A 25636-nucleotide genomic window follows, 5' to 3' on the forward strand; every position below is an offset into this window, starting at 1 on the left:
GGTGTCCCCTCCTTGGCCGGGAGGGGAACGGCGGCGAGCGGTGGCCTCTCCCTTGCTAACTCCAAATCGACCTCTTCCAGCCCTCTCCCTCTCTCCCTGCTACTATGCAGTTCGATTTCACGGTTTGCGCATCCAAACATGAAATAGAATTGGATGCCACATTTTAATTTCAGCAATTGTTCCTTCTTATTTTGTTCTGTCACAACATGTCTTCATTTTCTGCTTGCTCGCCGTAGGCGGGCAAGCGCGCGGCAAGCCGCGCGTTCCTATCTAGTACTCCATATAAGCCCAAACATGCGGCTGGTAGAAGACATAAACACTACCAGGGATGGATTAGTCCCACATCGGTAGTTGATGTTGGAGCGCTTGGAGCGAGTGGTATATTACGAGGGCCAAGGCCAGCGATGAAGAGCAAGCAGCTGCGCAGCGGGCACAAAGCGAACTATTCTTTCGCCTTTTACTAAAGAATACCGTGTGCACACTGCAATTTGCAGCATACTCTAATTTTTAGAGGGGATTCTCCTTCTTTGGAGGAACCCAACAATGCAATCCTAATCATTGTGCCAAATTTGATTGTGAGTTTTGAGTCTTATTTCTTATCTGAGTTTTTCCGAGTCTTAGTATCCATGTGGGTTGGACGATCTTTGCCTTAACCTAGATCTTCGAAGGATTCGACAGAAACGCATCATCAACAGCGAAACAACGACTTCTTGTTGGACTTCTTGTTGGTGGTGTCGACCAGGTAGGCCGACGCACAGCGAGCAATACTATGTTAGGAAAGCAACAAGGCAGTGTTGAGAGGAAAAAATCTCCCTCGCCTGTTGTGTGGCGGCAACTCGCACTTGCTGTATCATGTACAGTGGTTCAGATTAATAAGCTGCTTCTATGAACACAGTTCATCGCACCGATCATTTTCAATCGCGGTGTCGTACTCATTCCACCAGATCGATGGCGTGAAAGGAACATCCATACAGCACTTAATAGAAGATGCATGAAGAACACGTGCTGGGTTACACACAGATCGTAGAGCACTTTCCGCTTTGGAGTTAGGATTAGGAGTGACTTTCTCGCTACAGATGTGGGGCTAGCTGTCGGTGGCGTGCTGCTTCATCCGTGGCCCCCGGCGGCAGCGCCGACCTTGACGCCGCCGTCCGCGTCGCCTTCGCCGTCGCGGCGGTGCTTGAGGTCCCGGAACACGCGCGAGCTCTCCTCGAAGATGTGCGCGCGGCGGTCGTAGTCCGTGGCGCTCCGGCCCTCGTCCTCCCCGCCCATCGCCTCGTCCTCCAGCAGCTCCAGCTGCTCCGGCGCCAGGCCCTCGTGTTCGTGCTCGCCCTCGGAAACCACGGTCCTCTCGTTGCGCGCCTCCACCGGCGGCTCCGCTCCGTCGCCGCACTGCGCGCGGAGTGCCGTGACGACGAGAGTCCCACCGCCCAATGGAACGCGTGCTTGGCGCCAACCAATCCTTCCCGGAGCGAGGGCGCGCGGGACGACACGCAGCGGTGGACGCGCGGCCGACGACGCGGTGGGGCAAACGGACTGCATGCTCGATTGCTCGTGCAGTGTCGATCCTGGTACGTCGAGTAGTTGGGCTACTGTAGGGTAGGATCAGTTGTTGTAGGTGTCGGTTTCGGGAGTGGGAGCGGGAGATTCTGGACAACTGGGGGCACAGTGGCTGCTGCAATTTATCCGGGACTGCCGAAGATTCCCGACGTCGGCCAGCTCGCGCGCCTCGTGGCGGGGTCGCGCGACGCGTGGAGCCACGTACCCACCCGCCGGCGTTGCGCTGGTCCGACTCGACGGGTCGGCGTGCGCGGGCGTGGCGCTGTCGGTTTGGAGCGAGCGCGCGTCACCAAATTGGTGGGCGTCCCTGTGCTGTTGCGCCGTTGGGGCATATTCTTTCCGACTTGATAAAATCGTGCTTACTGCTCGGGGTGTCTGCTCCATGATTTTCCTACAGCCTGCAATCAGCTTCGTTTTCAATTTGTTCTGTCCAATCGCTGTGGCGCATCCTTACACATAGGGTGGATGGCATGGCGTTGACGAGCCCCAGAGAGAAGGTGTGTGCCAAGCAAGACGTACCCGTGCGATACTCCAATCTAAATTCTCCTTGATCAATTCATGCGGACGCTGAACCATTTGCCCATCCAATGTCTATGGCCTATGGCTATTATCAGCTCCGCCAAAGATTTTCGACTAAGATGCTCTAGCAAACCTCTTATCCCACGATCCTTGAAAACTCTCATAAAGGAACGGTAAACGCCAAACGCGATTGAAGAGCTAAAATCGGTCTGCTCCGCGCCACGCGTTTTTTATCCCTTAAATCATGTTAATTTTCAGCATGTATGTCTCATATAGTGTACAAAATGCAAATATGACATCAATATAAACCAAAATTGTAATGGTTTAAACATCACACATTACAACAGTAATCTAAATTACATCAGTAGTTTAAATTCAAATAATTAAACAAATAACAAATTATGATTGTTCAAATCACACATAAATGAATACGAAATGAAATAAATATAAGTGGCGGACTAGTTCCCACATCTGCGAATGCTACTAAATGAGATCAACCTTAAGCTAATTGTGGGTGCCGGAGTTCTCACTGTCATGATATGTCTCAAGAAATGCTTGGATTCGATCTGGATTTTTTTTTGGTTTCACACGAGTAACAACATTGTCAAAGAAGAACCCCAAATCCAAACCTCTCCATCTTTGATAATCATAATGTTAAGAATCACACAAATGTTCATGAGGTCGTTGAGGTTTTCTTTGTCCGAAAACTGCCTGGGACCTTGAACTATTGCAAATCTAGTTTGCAAAACAGCGAAAATCCTCCCATTGTTTTTTTCGGGCTGACATTCTCTACTACTGTAGTGTTAATTTACATCAACCGTATCCGCGGTGCAGAATAACTAATGACAAGTTACGTAGTAGCTCTGTTAATTACCCTAAAAGAACTCATTTCTACAATCAATGTAATTGACTTCATTTCTCCTTGCTTGTATATGCATAGAAAAATGGATTCACCATTGTCGTATATAATTATTTGAACAAGATAAAAAAATTAAGATAGCACAAATATATCCCCTCTAGTCATTTACACATTTTTGCTCGACGATTATCTCTACTATTAAGAGCAAACTGGTGAATGCCTGGTGTCACATTTTTAGGATGGACAATAATACCCCCCACGTCTACTATCCAAGATGATTTATCCCACGTCTGGCTGGATAAGTGAAGAGAGTAGATAAAAAGAGCGGTATCTATCCGATCCCTATAAAATCGCTAACAACATCCTCACGAACTACCAACTGTCCTCCGCTTAAATTAGAGGAAAGTTTTAAATGGGTTGATCGATTCAGGCCAGCCATCTGCCGTCGCGCGGTACGGATGCATCTCCCGCGAGTGAGCATGCACGCTCAGCAGGCCAGAACACCACGTACACATGAATGTACAATCCATCCATCCATCAATTCGATTGCTTGCTTAGTTAGCTAGCTTTGGCTTGCTTATTTTTTTTGAACAGAGTACGTTAAAACATATAGTACAAGCTACACGGAGATGGTGTTTTGGCTCATAGGAGCAAATGCTCCCATTATACAAAATAATTAAAAATTAATTTTTAAAATGTCAAAAAAAAATTGACATAAATTGTTTGGTGTACATCGAGACATTCTTTGTTCGTGCACAAGTTTTCGTGGAAAAACAACATTTTGGATGGTGTATACAAAAAAGACAAAAAAATGCGCTGTACGTGGTCATGTTACAACATCAAAATTTGTCTTTTTTACAGGAGCCGTAGATTTTTTTTTCTTTTTTTTCAAAATTTGTGTACCAACATAAAATATTTAGATGTACATGTAAAAATTTAGTTTAGAATTTTTTGACACTTCAAAATGTGGATTCACATAATGAGAGCAAATGCTCCTATGAACCAAAGTGCATTTCCCAAGCTACACTAGCTTTCTTTGCCTTCATATCTGCCTAGCCTTCCTTGCCTTCATGTCTGCCTAGCTTGACCACTTCGCCACACTGTCCGCTCTGCTTCTAATCCACTGCGCCACACCGCAGATAGTAGGGACGGGGTCATCAATGTTGCTGACTACACCGTTGACAGTAGGCACGACGACGCTGATGGCCATGTCACCAACTATAAGGATGACGCCATCGCCGGTACGAACAACACCGCCAACCATGCCACGGACCGAGGAATAACAACTAGAAAGACGGTACCGATGATAGAACGATAGGAGCAATACATGGGTAACATCTAAAGGTATAAATGTTGCACCCTCATGGAGCACTCCTGGCCTATCCATGATAGGGCATGTGTCGAGAAAGCGATGCGCGCTCGCTCGCGTCCCTCCACATGCACTGAGCCACAAGTAGGCTTCTGGTTGAGTCAGCCCGATGAGAAACAAAAAAATCTTGAACGGAGGGGAAAAGGCAATCGCCAATCGCTAGAAACCCTATCGTCTCTCCCCTTCCCCTCCCGCCGCGCCGCCCGCCGCCTCCCTCCTTCTCCTTCGTTGCTCGCGCGCTCCACCCTTTCCCCTTTGCCTCCCACGTGCGCTCTGCCGTTTCGGCCGCCTCCCTTTTGCCTCGCTCGCGCGCTCCGCCGTGTCGATCACCGCTATACTGCAGTGCCCGATGGCAAGGAGGACGCTAGGAGGCGGCACCACACCGCTGCCCGAATCTTGGCTACGTCTATGCTGGAGTCGATGGAGTTGTGTGGGTGGCACGAAGGGGAAAGAGGCCGCAACGTCTTTCTCAGCGTGTGACCCGCTCCGGACCACTTCACTGATGAAAAAATGTTGGCCTTTTCAATTTTCTATCCTTCAACCTTTGTTAATTTTTCAGTGGCCTATGTAGTTGTTGAACTTTGATTGCAAGGATGCATTTTATGTACATCAGCATCACCATGACAATTTTTAGAGAACTTCTAAATTTTTCTCAGGCCCATGTCTAAATTTTCCTAACGCCCTGACTTGTCTCGCTTCTCTAATTTTCTCTGCCTCATGTTTCAAGCGTGAGCCTTTCTAGAACACCAATATGTAGTTTGCATGGAATAGATAGACGAGCTATAGGCTTCAAGCAACAATGCTCCAGAGCTAAATATCCTTTACTTGTGTGTGCATAGATTGTATACTACATGGCGAGGTACCATACACTACCCTTAGATACATATAAAAGATATTAACTGCCGTTTGCTCCGTAGCGAAGCACGGGCATTCTGCTAGTAACTTGTGAAGTGATGAACGGCAAATTCAATTGGCAAGGACAAAGTAATTTAATCAAGGTGGAACCACAACGAAAGATTTATCATCTCTCAAATGCAAGCACCGAGCTCATGTATAAAGTAAGAATAAACTTGGTACATAACGCAATGTTTTGTCGAGGCTATCTAACTCTAGTACCGTGGCAACCTCATGACCATCTCAATTTCTCGTACTCATGTTTGCTCTGTTCCTTATTTGTTTGCCTTGCTGCTTGCTTGCGCGGGAGGGAAGGGCACCCCATGGCCCATAGGATAGTGAGATCGTTGGATATTTGACACATGTAAGAAATCCTAAACCTATGTTTATATATCCAGAACATTCTGTACAAATATATTATATCTAGATTTATCTACCATCAGCATGAATAATGGCTAAAATTTATTTAAACGTATTTACGTATCCGACCCAAACATATGTGTGCTGAAATCTGGGTTTTTTCGTGTCCGCGGACCGATATAAGGGGATCAAAACGGCCCTGTTCCATGTTCGAAATGTGTCGGGCTAAGAGATGACCTTTGTACTACTCCCTCCGTTTACAATTACCCTGCGCTTCTAGATTTTGTCAAAGTCAAACTTCACAAAGTTTGACTACAAATATAAAAAATATATTATTATCTAAAATATAAAACTAGTATCATTAGAATTATCTTGAAATCTATTTTTATATTATGTAAATGTGTAATTATAGATGTTGATATTCTTTACTATATCTTTAATTACATTTTAGAAACTTTGACTTTGGCGAAAGTCAAAATCATAGGGTAAATAAAAACGGAGGAAGTAGAAAATAGGTTGAAGAATGAAAACTTGATATATACAGCGGCGTCGGCGGGAGCTGCCAAGCTACTCGTGCGAACTCCTGCGATTTTACATTCACTGCCTATGAATTTGTAGGCGCTAAGTTTTAGTGTCCGCCCCCATTCATGTTGGTTTGCTTTTGAGTAGATGCTGGCCGTGAGATCTGCTTGAACGGTGGATGCATGGAGGCGAGACACGCCGTGACTCGCCTATAGCAAGGCACCGGATCCCTGTCCCTTCGTGTCTACTACTTTATTTGTTTTGTCCTGACGGTTCTGATAGGCACAAAACTCGAGAGACGACAACATTGGTGTGCCATCAACATGTGAACAATGAAAAGGATGAAAAGCCCCCCAATGTTATAGAATAGAGGAAGTAGATTTTATCTAAACCAACTTGCCAAAACGTTTTATATTGTAGAATGGAGGAAGTAAGTTTTATCTTATCCGTTTTAAAAAAAAGTTTTATCTTTTTTTTCGCAGGGAAGAGTCGGTTGTACTTATATCGACATCCACAAAGCTGGAGAAGCAAATACGCACGCGAACATTTGCACGGCATGCTTCGCCTCGAAGGGAAGAGCAGTCGTACGCCGTAGACCACGGCGATAAGCAATGCGGCAGCGTACACAGAAAAGGTGGAAAAGATGGGAAAGAAGAAAAAGGAAAGCCAATAAATGGGGTCCAACGAAGCGACAATCGCGGGAAAAGTTTGATGGATCCACGTCCGCCCAATGTGCACGGCACGCCGTCGTCACTCGTCGTCGGACCTTCTTCCCTGTCCCCAGATCATTTCGCAAGTACACTAATCACAAGAGACTTCCTCCATTTTTTTTTGTCTCCCTGCTTAAACTAAACTGATGTTTCATCTAACATGGACTTGTCCATCATCCATCATGGGCATAATAAGCCTGACAGCTTGCGTACCAGATAGTCTCTGCGAGAAGCGAAATTGGCTGAGGATCTAGCGAGGTCACCGCATCGAAATTCTCGGTTGGGTAAAAAGGGAAGGATATCCAGATCCACTAGCGTCCATTCGGGTTTTGGGATACAGGTTGGATAACCTCCAACACTTTGTACCTGCACCGCATTTTGTCAAAGCTGAGTTTGGTCGATGGATGAAGGTGGTGGTGGTCCCTCTTACCAACTTGCTTTCAAACAAAATGGAGAAGAACTGGAGAAGCAAAGCTCGATGGGAAGTTGGGAACACTCTAAGGAGATCTGAATCGGACCAGATAGATGGGCATTGCCACTTCTTTAGCTTGCCGTATGTAGCAGGCAAAATAATTAGACACAAAACTTTGTCGTCGTGAGTAAATTGGAGATACAATTTATAGACGAAAATACCCTTATTATCTTATTTCCCTGCCTCAACTCGAAATGTCGATTTTTTTTTAGAAATTCTGCTCTGGATTGCATCCGAAAGACTCTGTGTAATGAAATATGTGTGACCGAATAGAGATTGTTTACCATTTTATAATCAACAAAGTGCCATGTTCTCTTAAAAATATTCAAACTGACGAAGAGGCATGGATATCCGCTGAAGTTTTTTGCTCTAGCCTTTTATTTTAATTTCTTTAAGTATGTTCATAATCGATAAGTTTGAAAATGCTAGATAAATATGTTAGAGCGCAATATAAATCCGCTAGATTTCGTAAAAGCATACACCCTAAATTCCATAATTCTCGTCGTTGATTATTGTTCCTTGTGTTAGTTTGGTCAATCCAAGAATTATGGACGAAGGAAGTATATTTCAAGTGTCCTACAACGATAACATAGTTGGTCAAGATAGTAAACAATAGCGCAACATTAAATAAGATAGCAAAAAAAGGTTACAAATGTGTGTATTTTAGTGACCTATGTGTACACATAATTTTCATGGGAAAAGACGAGCTTTGAACGTAACATGTCAGAAAAAAGTACTTTTAAATCGTTTTCTTTTAACACCTGATTTCGAGGTTTTTTAGGCATAGTGTATGCACCTTCTTCACGAAACTTCGGGCGCATGTTAAATACATATGCGTATAAATTTGTAATGTTTTGTTTTACAGCTCGCCAATAAAACCGATTTATGTGAATTTTTTTGTTCATCCATAGTGTATTCTAACATCTACGCATTACATATTTCCTTTTTGTTTTCTCAAAAAAACTTATGAGTACATTTTTTCAAATAAAATAGCATATCGGCCACAAAAGTTGTTTTTAGACATCTGTAATGGGATCCTTCACGATGATGTCACTAACTGCGATCTTATCTACACACAACTCTCATTTTAGAGGTTTGTGATCCGGCCTCCGAGTGTGACCTAAATTCTGGGAGGCAACCTCTCTGAGTTGCCTTTATTGACCAAACTAACAGAAGGACAATATGACTTGTCTTACATGGGTTTTGTTGCATAGATGGCTTTGTGTGGTCAAGTTGAAATCAGTGGAATTCATGTCACGAAGGGATATCAATGATATTTTTTGGTGACCTCGATGGGTGGATCTCTTATGCGGTGTGTGCCAGATTTATGCTGCGATATGCATGTTGGCATGAGGGCTGAGGGCATTTTTATGCTTTTTGGTAGACTTTCTCTAACTAATGAAATAACTATCTTCCAACTTAAATGGTTAGAGGAAACTTGATCTCTCTTTGGAAAACAGTGGGCACACATACCTGCCAAAGATTGTACCGAGTTGAGAAAATCAGAAAATCAATAAAGAGAAGTTTAGAGAGTCGAGCTGGCATACCCCTTCGCTTGTGAGAGTCCTCAGGCGATTAGGGTTCCTCTGCCTCCCGTCGGCGGCACCTCCGATCTGGCCCCCTCTGTGGTCTTTGTGCCATGGAGGTATAGTGGATTGCAACTCTCGTCGGGGGGGGGGGGGGTTCGTTTTCCAGTTTTGAGGGCTTCGTTTCCGTCTTTAGGAATTTTGTTTGTAGGGGTGGCACTCTGGTGGTGGAGGCGGCGCCTCGTGCAATAACGTTTCCCTGGCTTCAACCCCATCTCGACGGCGACGTCGAGAAGCTTATGGGTATGGTGTGGTCTCCGAGGATTTTGTCTGGCTGTGGGGATCTTCTGATCGTCAAGGAGCTTCATCGGCAGTTGATCCTACTTCTTCGTCTCCTAGACGGATGTGGTCTTTTCGACCCGTTCGGCGACTTCCCGTCCGCAATCAACAACGTCAGACCGACTCAGGGAGAAACGGCAGCGGCGGCGCGCCGCCGACACGGTCTGGAGGTTGAAGATGAAACGCTTCTCAAGTATCTCGTTGTAATTTTCGTTTTTCTTGAGCTGCTTTATATTGTTTGATTTTTCTTTTAATGCTAGTCATAATCACAAGAAAAAAACTGAAAGAGGTTGAAACTGTTTTTTTGAGGTTGAAACTGGCTGAGCAGACTTTAACCGCCAAAACAAGAAAGCCAGTACTCCCTAGAGGCTAGAGGCCACCCAAGGACAGAAGTGGAATTCCCGAGAAATACATACAGGGTACACAAAAACGTAGAAAAGACAGGTAGAAGAGGTGGAATAATTCGCGCTCCTCCACCCGTCTCCGCCTCCGTCTACGTCTACCACCACCACTGAGCTCCTCATCTCCTCCCCGATCTCGCCACCCAGCGACAGCGAGCGCGCAAAAAAGAAAAAAAAGAAAACAACACAAAAAGAGCTCCCACACACCACACACCCCCGCCCGCCGTCGCCTCCTCCTCCTCATCCTCGCCGTCGGCGGCGCCTCTAAACCCTAGGCGCCCAGCCAGCCGCCGGATCCGGCCCCGGGAGCTCCCCGCCGCCGCCGCCGCCGTCGCGGCGCTCCTCAGATCCGAGGGAGCGCGCCGCCGATCCGCCGCCCCGCGCCCCGCGGCCCGCGCCGCGAGGGGCGACCCTGCTCAGCTCGGCATTGGCCTGGCCCGATCCGGAGGGCCTCCTTTTCGGTGCGTGTCCCGTTTCCGCCTGGTCCCCCGCCCCGGGCTGTGTTCTCCGTTTGGCGCGATCTCAGATCTTTTTTTTCTCTGCCTTGTCTTCTCTGATTTTTTTTCTCTTCATTACCATCTTCTGCTAGAAGCGTCGTTGATTGTTTGTTTGTTTGATCCAAGCTCCGAGGTACTGTACACCTCAGGGTGTTACACAGTTTGAATTCCGAGGGATTCAACACCTCCGCGACCAGAGTCTGTTTGTTTGTTCTCTCGGGGGGTTTAATGAAGCTTAGTTCCTGTTAGTAATTCAGCTGCTCCTCTATTTTAAGCTGCCAGCCATTCATGACATGTTCGTGGAAATGCTTGGCCCAGCTTTGCGTTCTACAAGCTCGTTTAATTCTGCTACAGATTTTACTTTCCAGCTATCTATCTATCTTCTCAGAACAATACATGACCCGAGGAAAATTAAGCTCCAATCAACTCTCTGTTTCTTTCTGCAGGCTGAAGGAATCTACAGTCCCGGAGGCGTCCATGGTGCAGGATCGTCCAAGTACGAGCTGGGCGCGGCACACGGCGTGCTGAAGCCCTGTTTGAACCCATCCTTCCGGTAACCGGGATGATGCATGGGCAGGGACGCGGCAGTTATATATGAGTACCGTGGATCCCTTGCTCCTGTCAACATCCGGAAGCGCAGACCCGCCTTCAAAGCCCACAGCTCCCGCTCCTGCTCGGCCATCGGTGGGCTCGTTAGGCTGCCTCTGCCGGGCTGATTCGGCCTCTTCCTCGGTGTACGAGGACTGCGACACCGCTTCTGTCGACGAAGGGGATGCTGCTGCGCCGAGGCGCCGTCTGGAGTCTGGCCTGAGCAGGGCGGCGGAGGGGTTCCAGTCTGCCGACTCGCAGTTCTTCCATCGGCTCTCGGTGGAATGCGCTCACAAGGAGGGCCAGCGGAAGGTTTCCTGGGGCGGTGCGATGGAGATGCTGCGCAGCTCTCCGTCATCCCGAGAGGCCGGAGCGGTGTCATCCTCGCAGGAGAAGCCGGACCGGCCCCCGAGGGGCAGGAACAAGAGCTCGCAGTTTGAGGACATGCTTTCGTCCGAGCATGAGCACGAGCATGATCCCAGGCTGATCCACATCAATGATCCTGACAGGACGAACGATCGGTATGAGTTTACGGGGAACGAGATTCGGACGAGCAAGTATACTCTCATTACGTTCCTGCCTAAGAACCTCTTCATCCAGTTCCACCGGCTGGCCTACGTGTACTTCCTGGTTATTGCTGCTCTGAATCAGCTACCTCCTCTAGCTGTGTTTGGAAGGACCGCGTCGCTGTTCCCGCTACTTTTCGTCTTGTTCGTGACTGCTATAAAAGATGGTTATGAAGACTGGCGCCGTCACAGATCTGACAGGAATGAGAATAACCGTGAGGCTCTTGTTCTCCAGCATGGTGATTTTCGGTCAAAGAAGTGGAAAAGCATCTGTGTTGGGGAGGTTGTCAAAATCCACTCAAATGAAACTATGCCATGTGATATGGTCCTGCTGGGCACAAGTGATCCAAATGGTATAGCTTACATCCAAACAATGAATTTGGATGGCGAGTCAAACCTGAAAACAAGGTATGCTCGCCAGGAAACCGTTCCCATGATATGCAACAGCTCCTATTTGGGGCTGATCAAATGTGAGCAGCCCAACAGAAACATCTATGAGTTTACAGCTACCATGGAGCTGAATAGTCAGAGGATTCCGCTTGGACAGTCTAACATTGTATTGCGTGGGTGCCAGCTAAAAAACACGGAATGGATTATTGGGGTAGTAGTCTATGCTGGTCAGGAGACGAAAGCTATGTTGAACAGTACAATATCTCGTTCAAAGTGCAGCAACCTCGAGAGTTACATGAACAGGGAAACCCTTTGGTTATCAGCTTTCCTCTTGATCACATGCTCAGTTGTGGCTACAGGGATGGGGGTATGGTTATTTAGAAATACTAAAAACCTTGATGCACTACCATACTACCGGAGAAAGTACTACACGTTTGGCCGGGAAAACAGAAAGGATTTTGAGTTCTATGGCCTTTCGTTGCAGATATTTTTCTCCTTCTTGAGTTCTGTGATTATCTTTCAGATAATGATACCAATATCACTATACATCACCATGGAGCTAGTCAGAGTGGGGCAATCATACTTTATGATTGGTGATACTCGGATGTACGACAGTAGTTCAGGTTCAAGATTTCAATGTCGGTCCTTGAATATCAATGAAGACCTAGGTCAAATACGGTATATCTTCTCGGACAAAACAGGTACCTTGACTCAAAATAAGATGGAATTTCAGCAAGCTAGCATCTACGGGAGGAATTATGGGAGCTCCTTGCAGGTCAATAGTGACTCGTCACATGAAATAACCCCTGCAGGCAAGTTCACTGTTTTTTTCTTATTTAATTTTTTGGTAGCTTTTCTTTTGTTCCAGACCAGCCTTTTGTTCCCATAATAAGTAACTAGTAACAACCTTGATGATCGGTGATAGATTTGATTGATGAAACTAGACCCACCTTTCCGCAGGTTGAATTACCAACTGCTGTACTTAACTTAATCAGCTTAAATTAGTTTCAAGTTTCTAGTCACATGGCTAAACATAGAATTTGAACTAGTAAATACTCAAATTCAGCTGATATTTGCTTATTCTCTTTTCTCATGTAGCTTTTGATCGTGTACGTACCCATGCTTAAGTTTGTATCCTTCTGCAGAGTCTTCGGGACAACATGACAGAAAGCCCAAGTCAGAAATCAATGTTGATTCAGTACTCCTAGCACTTCTGAATGAACCATTGTTTGGGGAGGAAAGACTCGCTGCCCATGATTTTTTCCTTACTTTGGCTGCATGCAATACTGTCATTCCAGTAAGCACAGGAAGTTCTTCTGATTTGACCAATGAATTAAATGAGGTTGGTGCAATTGATTACCAGGGTGAATCACCTGATGAGCAGGCCTTAGTAATAGCGGCTTCCGCTTATGGATACAAGCTTATTGAAAGGACAACTGGCCACATTGTGATAGATGTTCAGGGGGAGAGGATAAGGTAAATGCTAGAATATCCTTTGTTCTTTATGTCAACATTGTAGCTACCTTTGATTTCAGCCATGGAATTCATTTTGTACATGTTGACAATCTTCTACCTGTATTTTACAAAGCAAATTCATTGTCCAAACAGGTTGGATGTTCTTGGTCTCCATGAGTTTGATAGTGTGAGAAAAAGAATGTCTGTTGTTGTAAGGTTTCCAGACGACACTGTGAAGGTTCTTGTTAAGGGTGCTGATACTTCAATGCTTGGCATTTTGAAGAGTGGGAATGATGACGGACTCTTTGATTCATTCCATGCCAAAATTAGAGAAACTACAGAAAACCATTTGTCAAGTTATTCCTTGGAGGGTCTACGAACCTTAGTAATTGGTTCGAAGTACCTGAGCGATGTAGAGTTCAGTGAATGGCAGGAAAGATATGAAGAAGCTAGCACCTCCATGACAGAGAGATCGGCAAAGCTCCGTCAGGCAGCAGGTCTTGTAGAGTGTAATTTGACTCTTCTGGGTGCAACTGGAGTTGAAGATAAGTTGCAGGATGGTGTGCCTGAGGCCATTGAGTCCCTCCGACAGGCTGGAATCAAGGTTTGGGTTCTCACGGGAGATAAGCAAGAAACTGCTATATCGATTGGTGTATCATGTCGACTATTAACTCAAAGTATGGAATCAATTATCATAAATGGTTCCTCAGAGTTTGAGTGTAGGCGTCTTCTGGCTGAAGCTAAAGAGAAATATGGAATCAAGTCAACTGATTTTGGAAAGGATTATCAAAACACGGAAGATTTGTACAATGGCGATGTTACAAAATTAAGGTCCTCCAATGGTCAAGCATCTGAAAGTGGAACACAGAACCTGCAGTTGACTGGAGTTATTGCTAATAACAAGTCAGAATACAATGAGAAATCACCAAATTTTGATTATGCTGAGTTAGCACTTATAATTGATGGAAACTCCCTTGTTTATATTCTAGAGAAAGATTTGGAATCAGAGGTTTGAGACTCATATCCTATTTAATGATTACATAATTTAGTTTTCTGTTTTGTTTGGTCAAATGTATAGTCAATAGCTTTAGTTCAGCGATCCTGGTTACTCTTTTAATTCACACCCCATGGATGCACACGTAACCATAGAGTTTGCTAACATAAATTGTGTATTCATACTTACAGTAATAATTTCTTTTCCATCTTCTTATTGGGCAGTTATTTGACGTGGCAACCTCCTGTAAAGTTGTCATCTGCTGTCGTGTTGCTCCTCTGCAAAAGGCTGGAATCGTTGATTTAATTAAAAGCAGGACAAGTGACATGACTTTGGCGATTGGTGATGGTGAGATTATGAATCTGATTCATGTTGCAATGTCATTACTGAGCATATTGGTCTTTCTTATCTATTAATATGCTCATCTGATGGTAGTGCAAATTGGTAGTCATGATAACTTGCTTGAACTAGAATGTAAGCTTTTCAGGCGGATGGTTTCTTTTTAGTTTTCCTGCTGTAGTTGAACCTAGTTATGAGCTGCTATAAGTATTCATCTATTCCATTACATGGTGAATGATAGTCCGAATACTGGTAGTAATACATGGTTGCACCTATCTTTTATATCTTAAACATCTGGATACTTTTTTGTTGTTGTATTCTGGCCACATCTCGTGCATTGCATTTCTGTGAGAGTACAATTATATACAATAATACCTGTCTGCTGAATCTGACAATTAGCGCAAAGCCACAAAGCATTTCTTTGAGTAGCAATTGGAGATCAAATCATCTGTACTCTAGGATGAGTAGAATGAGGCCAGTTTCAGTTTTCGATGTATATCAAACTTGTCATTTTATACCTTTCGTGAAGAGAGTACTAACTCTTTTCTGCACTATTTAGTGATCTTGAAAGTATTGACAGTCTGCTTTTCTGTGATCTTGCTTGCTATTTACAGGGGCAAATGATGTTTCAATGATACAAATGGCTGATGTTGGTGTTGGAATATGTGGTCAAGAAGGTCGCCAAGCAGTGATGGCTTCAGATTTTGCAATGGGGCAGTTCCGCTTTTTGAAGAGGTTGCTGCTTGTGCACGGGCACTGGAATTATCAGCGTATGGCATACATGATTCTGTACAACTTCTATCGGAATGCTGTCTTTGTGCTAATGCTCTTCTGGTACATAATCCTCCCTATATACGTTTTCTCCTATGCGTATGTTAAATACATACATGTTTCCTTTATAACTTGTCATCCAGACTTTGGCTATTCCTATGTCAGAATATAGGGCAGCCTCCTCCCTTTTGGCCTCCTTTTTTGTTTGCATTTTGTAAAGCAGCTTGACCGAAATGTTAAATGATTTTGTGTAGGTATATCTTGCACACTGCATATTCTGCAACTCTTGCACTAACAGATTGGAGTAGTGTTTTCTATTCCCTTATCTACACATCAGTTCCCACAGTAGTGGTTGGTATTCTGGACAAGGACTTGAGTCATAATACCCTTCTTTATTATCCGAGACTATATGAAGCAGGGCTTCGGAATGAGGCCTACAACATGACTCTCTTCTGGATCACAATGCTAGACACCTTGTGGCAAAGCCTTGTCCTTTTCTATGTGCCTTTCTTCACATACAGTATCAGTACAATGGACATATGGAGTATGGGAAGTTTATGGACGATTGCAGTGGTTATACTTGTCAATATTCATCTGGCCATGGACATTCAACGTTGGGTGCTTATAACTCATCTTGCCATATGGGGCTCTATAGCTGCAACATTTTTGTGCATGGTGTTAATAGACTCTATACCTGTTTTCCCGAATTACGGGTAAGTTCTCTTTGAGCTCTCTAGAACCCTCTTATATCGTCTAAAGGTGACAAGCCTAAGACTCTGTTACGTGGCAGGACAATATACAACATGGCTGCTTCAGGAACTTACTGGCTCAGTGTTATTCTTATTATAATCTTGGGGTTGCTTCCTCGGTTTCTTTGCAAAGTAATATATGAGACCTTTTGGCCATCTGATATTCAAATAGCAAGAGAAGCTGAGTTGTTAAAGAAGCTGCCTCAACAGTCGGGATCAAGGCCTGAAAGAGATATCAGCTAACAACAATGGATTCATGCAGTTAGCTTGTCTCCCAGTTTGGGAACTGTGTTGATTCATTTGTTGAGCTGATTTTTTGTCGAATTTCTTTTGGTAAGTGTTATTCATTGCTGATATATGACACATTACATTATCTACCTATCATGTTTTCTTACACATATCCTAGCACAGTTTGCATTACTTATCTACAGCCAAACCATGCACTTGTGACTATTTGTAATTGACCTTACAAAGTAACAACGTTTTACCTGCAATCAGAATCTAACAGTGTTTCTGTAGGACCAGAATAAAAAATCACATAAACTGCAGCTACAGCAATTTAACAAGTATTATTTGCATTATCTTTTTAGTGCTTAAACATTGCCATGCCCTCCACTTTTATCTAGCTCCATAGCGTTTCCCTACAGTATATTCTGATAAGTTCTCAGTGTGCACAAGTGCTGACCTATCTGTTATGCATTTTTTTTTTGCCAAACTATGGTACTAGATTATACATGAGGACACAAATCGTCAAAGACAACGGATTCCGGTTATAGAAGAGGCTGATAAATGCGATGAAGCGGCAGTTGCGAACGGACTGACTGGGTAGGCATCAAACAGCTTCGTCCATCGGGGGCTGAGTAATCAATCAGATGACAAATGTACAGATATCGGGGGAAATGATATATACTCTGTAATTTATGATAGGGGCCTGTGGCTAGGAGGAAATAAAAAGAGGTACATAGATACAGATTTTTTTCACACTTTGCCAAATCTTTTGTATTACCTGACCATATGTTAACCAATTTTTTTTCTTTTCTCTACCTCATCGAGGTTTTAGGTAGAGTTAGTGGTGTGTCTAGTTTGAATTTTATGCTTTGAAAGATTACATGATTCATTTCCTCCTGTGACCCATAACTTCAGAAATTCAAGTCCAACAATGGTTAGGATGTACATGTCCAACAAAGGGGTGGCCATTCCATTATGTATCATCTTTTGTGTGCTTTATTGCTGAGTTGCATGACGAAGTGTTTTGTGCTTGCCTGTCTTGGCTAGTTTATTGTCTTCTGATTATTACACAGTAATCGTTCCTTCAGACGCAAGTCCAATTTCTGGCAACTAGATGTGCTTGGATCCTTGGAGAGATGTGTTCGTCAACAGTTTATCTGCGCAATTTTGCTCAGCTGTTCATCTGCGATTTGACATCACTTCGACGTTCCAGTTTGCGCTGCTAAATTGAGTGTCGTACTTGGTGCGTTCTGTAGCGTGGTTGACTAGTTAACAACCTTGTACGTGCATAGTATATCTTCCAGACTACGAATTCCTCCTTTATAGACTCAAAGTGATGAAAGAGATTGATACAACTGAGAACTAACTCTGTGCATAAGGTAAGGTCTTCGCAAATCTTAATCAGTTATTTTGATAGATCATAGATGTTGTGGTCAAACTTTTGCCGCTCTGGATGAAATGAAAGAAATTTCTTGCATTCTGGGCTAAAAAACAACCGATCAGGTCTATGGTGGACTCTAGCAACAACAGATCTGGTCTATCAAGGATCTCACGTCCTCACCAAGTGCGTGCCCTTAGAGACGGGACGATACCAGTATCTGTAGCGTCTTGGCCTAGTTCTTGACCGGTAGAACACATGAAAATCCATCTTCGATATATCAGAAAATCAGGATTGAAGGCGTTGCAAAAAGATTTTACGGAGAAAGCAATATTACCTTACTCTTTACTCTTGCTTCCACTGCCGCGACCATTTCCATAGAAAGAGATGAAGAGTCGGATTGGAAGGGCCATCTAAACAAGGATCACATGCGGAGATAACAGAGTTCAAGAAGTCAAACACCAACTAGCTCGGTGGCGGTGTACTGGTGTTGGAGACAACGCCACTTAGACGGCGATGTAGCCTATCTTATTCGTTTCACCACCAGTTCCACTGCCATGGTGACCCCACGTTGGACACAAGAACCTCCAGACCTAGTAGGACCAAAGACTACAAATCTACTCGTGAACAGTTAATCATCTCCGTAGGCCATTTCCCGCTCCCTTGGAACCCTGCTTTCTAACGGCAGCGACGTAAAAACGTGCTCCTTGCCGAAATAAATAGTTCTAAAAATGTAAACATTGAGAAACCAACCATACATACTATGATGTACTACTAACTATTAAATGGAATAACTCGAGAGATCACACTAGAAAGTGTAATTGTATTGTATTTAAGCACCACTTGACATTATAATTCTCCCTCCTTCTCTTAGATTTATCAAAATGTAGATGTATCTAGATTCTAGATGCTACTCAATCAGATCCATTATAAGTGTAAGGGATTTAGTAATAGTACAACTTTTGTACTAAGTTTCCAACAGTTAAATAAACTAGAGGGAGTATTTACTATTAGATACATATGAAATTAGACAAATCTCGGACAACTTTCACATGATGAAGTACATCCTACCGTGACTGCCTGGCATCATCACATGAACACCACTTGACAAGCATGTGTGCAGCAGCATCATCACATAAACACCACTTGATAAGCATGCATCAGAAACCACAATATCTTAATATCCTTAAGGCTAAACAAACATTGGAAACCATGAATAGATATCATTATATGGTGACTAATTCGTTCTATAAGCATACATATAATAAATACAATAAGCCAATGCTGCGGCATCATTGGGATCCATGCGAAGTGAGGATGATACAGTCAAACGTTCAACAGGGTAGGCTTCTACCAGTCTACCAGTCTACACGCCACCTCAAGAACTGCAATAAGCCCATAAGCAACTCCTCTACGGTCTCAAACTGTAATTTATTTCACGACTTCTTTGTATCATTGTATGGCTAGTCATCACTGGGGGGCGGATAAAATTCTGTGGAAGTCAAATCCTTCAAAACCAAGTCACCACCTGTACATCGGGAACCACGCGCACACTATAAAAGATATCAGCTAGCCGTGAATCCAGAGGAGAACAGTACTAGAGTACTTCACTGCAGTTCAGCGCAGAGAAAAAAGTTCAGTTAGCATGATGACTAATAGTTGTACTGCTACTTCACTGATGATGAGTTAAATAAGCGAGGTTCATACATGCAAACACTTCTGATCAAGAGTAACAATGCTGATCATGTTATGTTTAAATGTTTTGCAAAAACTACCTCAGCCAAGACATGAAAACAACAGTAATCATACTATGATACAGCTTAAACTCAAAATTTCCATGCAGCTATAAAAATGTACTCCCTCCGTCCCACAAAAGATGTCTCAAGTTTGTCCAAATTTGGATGTATCTATACACTAAATCGCGTCTAGATACATCTAAATTTAGACCAAGTTGAAACATCCTTTGTGGGATGGAGTACACAACTTTCCTCACAAAAGAGGAGAAAGCAGACGAGTCTGCAACATGCTTGTAGCTCTCTGCTATAGTAAATAAACGTGAAGTTCAATTCTATAGATGCTCAAGAGAAACCTAACACAATAGGCTGATTGAAGCATGTAAAAGAGAACGCCCTATGCATTAATGTAGATCAAAGGAGTATGACACACAAATGCTAGTGTGCTACAGAATAGTATTAAGTAAACAGCAAGGGGCGGGGTACAAGAAGGGTGCAGACACAGCAAGATATGAAGATGGGTATGAAGTTGCACGCCAAAAGGCAGAGTTTATGACCACGCAGAGCCATCTGTAATCCCTACCTAGAGTCAACTAATCCTGAATTCACTATGCTATGTATTGACTTTTCCAAACCATATTTGCAAGGTTTCTGCTTCCAGTGCTCAAAGTCAACTGAGGTGCATGCTTGGAGAACACAAAAACGACGTACCATAGCATTCCACCAGGAGTACAGCTGCACCAAGTCAATTACTTCTCATGCACGTTTATCCTCAGGAAACACATGCATATTCACCATATCTCCGGTTCCTTTAACAGCACTGCCTACAAGAGAGAGTCCTTCCTCGTCAGCCTCATCACCTGTATCCTCTGAATATGCAAATCTGCACACAGCAAGAACACCACAAAAAACAGAAATTAAAATGTGCACACGGTTCGTAGTTCACAATAAAGCAACATTGCGATGTGGAATCAGGAGTCTTTTCCATACTATCTAAGTTAAGCTACATGTATGGAGTGGGGTTTTATATATGATATGAATCAACTAATGGTAATTGGTAAAGAGTGAACATGTTGAAGGAAGATGTTAATATGCAATAGGAGGCATTATGTATATTCAGATAATGTGAATTAGATTACACCAGCGAAGACCAAGAACGGGAGAAATAATACTTTGTTGTTTAGAAGTGTACCGCTTGCATCTTTAGATCAATAAGGATGTCACATGTTTGTAGCAATATATGCATTCAACTCAACATCTACATGGGTTAACTTCAGAATATCGTGAAAATGTTGATTCTAAAGGAACCTTTCATATAGTATGTTACAGATAGCTTACTCAAGAATATGAATCATCACAACAAGAGACAAATACAGGACGAAATACATGATCACAGGTTAGAGCCTTAAGAGGGCTCAATCTGAAAGAACTCTACTGTGTACACAAAGCCCCAAAATAAATAATCAATTCTATTCAAATGAGAAGACGGTGAACTTCATAGCAGATGGAATACCCTGTTGGATTACGAGATGGCGACCAAAGTGCACATATGATGGTAAGGAGGACATATGAGAGGACATTCCAGAAAGAAGGGATGACCCAAGCCCTTCGCCAGAGCTCACTTAATGGATCGGTTGCATTGAAATATAGCTGATTCAAGACCAAGAAAAGAAGTCAGCTCATATAACATAACCTGCATAAAGCTGAGTACTGATTTTCCAAACAGTCAAACAACTCAATGAGTGAATAAGATGTGTAAAGTGCTATTGCCATATGCTTATCAATGTTTTGCACAATAATATCATATAGAAGGTGGAATATAACACAAGAGTTGATATGCTATTTGTTTCTATAACCTTCAATAGTTTGCACGAAACAAGCATTGTTTGGTGATCATATGATAAAGTCTATATATGTACATATAGTCATATAGATGGGAAAAAGGCACACCAACATTCACCATTTGCGGTTATATTCTCAAATTACAGCAACAGAATTGGCATAACAAATACCTCATAGCCAATCCAAGCAATTGAGATAAGCACCGACATAGCTAGATAATTTGTGAACTTCCGATATAACTCAAGTTTGGCCATGCTTCTCCGCAGCTGTTGTATAATTAGAGCCAGGTGAGCACATAAGATATGACTAAAGGATAAAATAAAAGAACAGATAATAAAACCACCAAGATTTGTTTTTACGGGAGGTAGGTTTCGCACTAAAATAGCTAAATTTATATTAAACATGCAACACAGATGCTGATTGATGAAAACATGGCCACAGCTGGAGTACTGGATGGATGCTTATCATAAATTACAACTACCTACTGGTTTGCTAGAATGTAAACCGCTATAGCACAAGCCCTTGCATTTGCTTTCAGAAAGACCGAAAAAACAGCACGGTTTGGAGAAGAATACTAATAATAGCATGTTGTATACATCCAACTAAACTTTCAAGATCTTCTGGAGCAATAAAATAGACGATACCAAGAGCAGCGACTTTGTATGTAATCCCACCCAATGTGGGCCGAACAAGAACATATTATTTACTTGGACTAGCAAAAAAGTGAAGCAGCTACCTGCAGTTTCTCCAAAGTTCTAGATAGGGATGAAAATATCCAGATGATGAAGGTAGCATCAAGTATGGCAACAGGTAACACCAGGAATAATCTCGTTTTCCCAGAGAAGTCGTTGATGTTTCCCAGATTCTCAACAAGTTCAAGAGATTCTGAAGCAATAAAATAGACGATACCAAGAGCAGCGACTTTGTATGTAATCCCACCCAATGTGGGTCGAACAACACCATAGCCCATTGAAACTACTAACAGAAGCAGGCGAGACACGGTCTTCTTCACAGCAGTAAATGTAACTGCCCACAAGGTTATGCCCATAGGTCTGGTTCCAGTTGAATTGAAGTTAGCATACTCAAAGTACCAGAAAGCCATTTCGCACATGCCAAGGGCAATAACAGCTGTTATATGGTAATGCAGCTGCAGAATATCCTTCCAATAGCGCACAAACTGAAGAAACCATAGAAGTCCAAGTACAAGATACGCAAGTGACATGAAACCAAAGAATGTCATCATTGGGGCCATTTTACCAGGGATGTAACCATGAGGGTTCCGCCAAACTGTCCTGCCTGTAATCTTCAATCCCTGGAGTTGAGGATCACAGAACATAAAATAGAGATAGTACATCCCTGTTTTGTTTATAGACACACTCTGTGTTCCCATAGAGGTTTCTTCCCTTGTACCATCAAAGAATGTCTGAATCCTTTTCGGCCAGTCTGGATTATCAGGATTTGGCCGTATAATAACTTCACCCACTTTGCAAGACTTATCCTTGTCAAGCTCAGGGGTACAGCATATGGCATCAGAGTGCAAGTAAGAGCCCCCGATCTTGTCTCTGTCCTGGATCTCAACGATAATAGCCTCTACTAATCCTGTCTTTTGCTGCATTTCTTCATGCCTGGCTGCTGACTCCTGGGTGCGTCGAAATGTAACAATGTCAAACCTGAAAGAGTAACCCATTAGATAGCGGAGAAATTCTGGAACTGAAGGATAACAACTCGCGATATTCTTATTGTCACAATATATTTGTGCTGTGCTGTTCACCCATACATATGAACACACAAGTGAGTCTGAAGCAAACGCTTCACGAAATGTATTGTCCAACGAAGCTGGTGACTTGGTGCTAATATATGTACTGATTTGCACTGAAAAAATGGAGCAGCGTCATGTTACATGTGTCCTCTATGTAAACAATGTCGGGCCATGGCAATCGAATTAGCATCTGACAGATAAATATATACGAGCTTTCTAAAAAGGCCTATATTTTGGAACGGAGGTAATATACTACATTACATCTATGGCAATGCTTATGATATCCAGTTATCGAAGAAAGACGGTAACATCCCCTGAATATGCCAAAACAGGACAAGAAGTGAAGTAAGCTCGGTTGTTTGGTTCACTAATGTGTATCACACCAGAACAATTTCAAAGCAAAATAAGTTTTAACAAAGCAACTTGATGGAGCTGCAACATCATCTCAACAGATCAATGTCTGTGCGCACAAATCTCCGCTCGATCACTAACGCAACACTAGGAAGTGCAACAACTAAGAATCGGAGGTAACACCGGAGACTCAACCCAGAGCAGACAAAATCAAACAGCAGTTGGAGCCCATAAAACCCAATCATACAGCTTGCTGTCTCCCCAAAAAACAGCACGCGGCCGAAATTTAATAACAGAACAAGAAGGCAGACAAAAAGCGCATCAGAATCAGATCCTAACCCTGAAACCCGACCGGAGCGTGGCTGACCGGGGGCAGCGCAGCTCGATCCCCGCCAAAACCCTAAGGTAATTAAGGGGAGTAGGCGTGGGGCGCGTACCTGATGAAGGAGGTGGTGGAGTTGGAGGAGGGGTCGGACGCGTAGAGGCCCTCGCTGCCGCCGTGGAAGAAGAAGGAGTTGGCGCGCGGCGCGAAGGCGCCGCCGGAGTAGTCGTGGATGGACGCGTCCGCGCCGCGGGCCGCGATGGCGAGGGCGAGCGCGAGGACGGCGAGGCCCTGGCGGGCGCCTCGCCGCGGCTGGCGCATCGGGAGGGCGCGGGCGGAGGAGGCCGTCGCCGTCGCCGTCGCGTGCAGGGGTTGCTCTGGTATTCGGGAATTGGGATGGAAGGCGATGGAAGGTTCGAGGTCGCTGGAGGTGTGAGCCGGTGGTGGTTAAGGTTTGGTGTGCGGAGGAATCAGAATCAGAACATGGCTTGACCAGTGCTGCTTCATCAGTAAAAAGTGGCAGTTAGCAGTGGTCGCGATTAGGATGGTGAAAGGACCAGCGAATTTGGTCCATTGGCGTGTGAACGAAATACGGCTACGACGGGTTTGGACGACATAGACGTGCGTACGTACAGACATTACTCTACGCGTACGTACCCATACACCGTGTACCGAAGTTTGAGTAGAAAATCCTCAAAATGTCAAGGTGAGTATTGTCACGCTCCTCTGTCAACAGGAGCACCGTATCTCACGGAGAAAATCGTCTATATCACACCAAACCACACTTACTAACCATCTAACCAATAATTGGTTTTCAATACCTCAAAAGAAAAAATGGTTTTCAAGTTTTAAGGTTTTGTACCGAAATGGGGCAGGAGAATACACAGGAGGTGACTGTGAGGTACCTCTAAAACCTATCTAGGGGTTCGTCCCTCTCACAGGCGACGCTGTCGGTTCGTTCCGTCTCTGGTAGCCTTGGAGCCTTGGTGACGTGTCGGACCACGGGCTCGCCGCGGGAAGGTTTGAGTTCTTCGTTTAGTTTGTTTTCAGTGTCTTCTTCGGGATGGTGAGGCGACGGCTACGTCTTGAAGTCAGAATAAGGTCCACACTGCCCCATCCTCGCTCAGGTGGTGCGTCCAGCGCCAGTAGAGGGCGTGTGGAGTCATGTGCTCGGCAGATCTCCTTGGATCCGGTCGTTTTTCGCATTCGCTGGTGTGATTTTAGGCCAGTCTCTTTCGATCTACGGTTGTCATCATTGGCGACAGTTGTTTCCCTGGTGCGCTAGTTCTTTGGGATCTTAACACGACGACTTCCCGTTTGTCTAGTACAACAAGCTATTCTACGACAAGCTTTGCTTGGCTCTGGTGACGGAGGGGCGAGGACGGCGACACGCGTTCGGCTCGCGCTATTGTGTGTAGTCGTCGCTAGGTGGTCCAGTAGCCTATTTGTAATTTTATTATATATGTCTGGACCTCTTTGTATTATTGTTGATGATTATTAATAGATCGGTGGAATTTCGTAAAAAAATGTTTTGTACCAAAAGGCAAAATAGTATTTTTAGCATCATTTTCCTTTTGTTTGCACAATAGTACTCCCTCCATTGCATGCAATTTTCCCTTAACTTAGCTTAAATTTGAATTTTCATGAGCTGAATGAGTTTTGTCCATCATCTTTGGAAAAGTTCATTTATATTGGACTTGGTGCCTGCGGCTGAGCTTGGAGAAAAAAAATAAGGTGGAACAAAGTCTTTATTTTATTCTTTCTTTTACCCTTTTTTTGTTCGACTTTTCTGGAAGGGACCTATCCTAGTTTTATATATAAAATCTTCAGAGAATCCTTTAAAAGACTTGTATCCATCAGCAAGAAAAACAAACTTACTACCTTTGGGATCCGATACTACACCATCGCTTAATCCTTTAGTGGATCCAAATAAATATAAATTATTTCCAAGTTGTAAGCTTCCCATGATATATAAGCTATTAATATGTTCTTTTTTCTAAAGCAAGTTCCCTCAACTGTAGCGCTCCCTATGCTAAAAATGTCCTTTTTAAAATGGATTCACCCCGTGGACCCCATGGGTTTTGTTGCATACAAGTATTTTTATAAATTCACTTTATTCGAAGGCGAAGATTGAATCACTTAG

The 25636-nt window shown here is 43.8% G+C and overlaps 2 protein-coding genes and 1 non-coding gene across 3 annotated transcripts; 2 read left to right on the top strand and 1 right to left on the bottom strand.

Moving 5' to 3' along the window:
• The first annotated feature begins 417 nt into the window (after positions 1-417).
• Positions 418-536, top strand: LOC124704779. Its single transcript, XR_007003666.1, has one exon. It is a non-coding gene; the product is annotated as a U5 spliceosomal RNA (small nuclear RNA).
• A 9383-nt stretch (positions 537-9919) lies between these two features.
• LOC124702400 (phospholipid-transporting ATPase 1-like) lies at positions 9920-17107 on the top strand. The gene is made up of 9 exons (XM_047234541.1): positions 9920-9992; positions 10475-12384; positions 12718-13048; positions 13181-14036; positions 14246-14369; positions 14975-15194; positions 15386-15844; positions 15922-16213; positions 16608-17107. The coding sequence occupies exons 2-8, from the start codon at positions 10623-10625 to the stop codon at positions 16121-16123; spliced, it is 3954 nt and encodes a 1317-aa protein (XP_047090497.1). The 5' UTR covers positions 9920-9992; positions 10475-10622; the 3' UTR covers positions 16124-16213; positions 16608-17107.
• Positions 17108-18689: 1582 nt separating this feature from the next.
• On the bottom strand, positions 18690-23814 carry LOC124702401 (transmembrane protein 87B-like). Its single transcript, XM_047234542.1, has 6 exons — positions 23609-23814; positions 21798-22731; positions 21232-21327; positions 20733-20869; positions 19931-20102; positions 18690-19096 (listed from the first exon to the last, which is right to left on the bottom strand). The coding sequence occupies exons 1-5, from the start codon at positions 23812-23814 to the stop codon at positions 19976-19978; spliced, it is 1500 nt and encodes a 499-aa protein (XP_047090498.1). The 3' UTR covers positions 18690-19096; positions 19931-19975.
• Between the last annotated feature and the right edge of the window lie 1822 nt (positions 23815-25636).

Source organism: Lolium rigidum, chromosome 3 (assembly GCF_022539505.1).
Source record: "Lolium rigidum isolate FL_2022 chromosome 3, APGP_CSIRO_Lrig_0.1, whole genome shotgun sequence".
Lineage (NCBI taxonomy): Eukaryota > Viridiplantae > Streptophyta > Magnoliopsida > Poales > Poaceae > Lolium > Lolium rigidum.

Coding starts and splice junctions, on each gene's coding strand:
- LOC124702401 (XM_047234542.1), bottom strand. CDS start 23,814: ATGCGCCAGCCGCGGCGAGGCGCCCGCCAGGGCCTCGCCGTCCTCGCG. Junction 21,328..21,797: donor GAACTTTGGAGAAACTGCAG/GTAGCTGCTTCA, acceptor ATTATACAACAG/CTGCGGAGAAGCATGGCCAA. Junction 20,870..21,231: donor TTGCTTGGATTGGCTATGAG/GTATTTGTTATG, acceptor GTCTTGAATCAG/CTATATTTCAATGCAACCGA.
- LOC124702400 (XM_047234541.1), top strand. CDS start 10,623: ATGAGTACCGTGGATCCCTTGCTCCTGTCAACATCCGGAAGCGCAGAC. Junction 12,385..12,717: donor ACATGAAATAACCCCTGCAG/GCAAGTTCACTG, acceptor ATCCTTCTGCAG/AGTCTTCGGGACAACATGAC. Junction 14,370..14,974: donor GACTTTGGCGATTGGTGATG/GTGAGATTATGA, acceptor TGCTATTTACAG/GGGCAAATGATGTTTCAATG.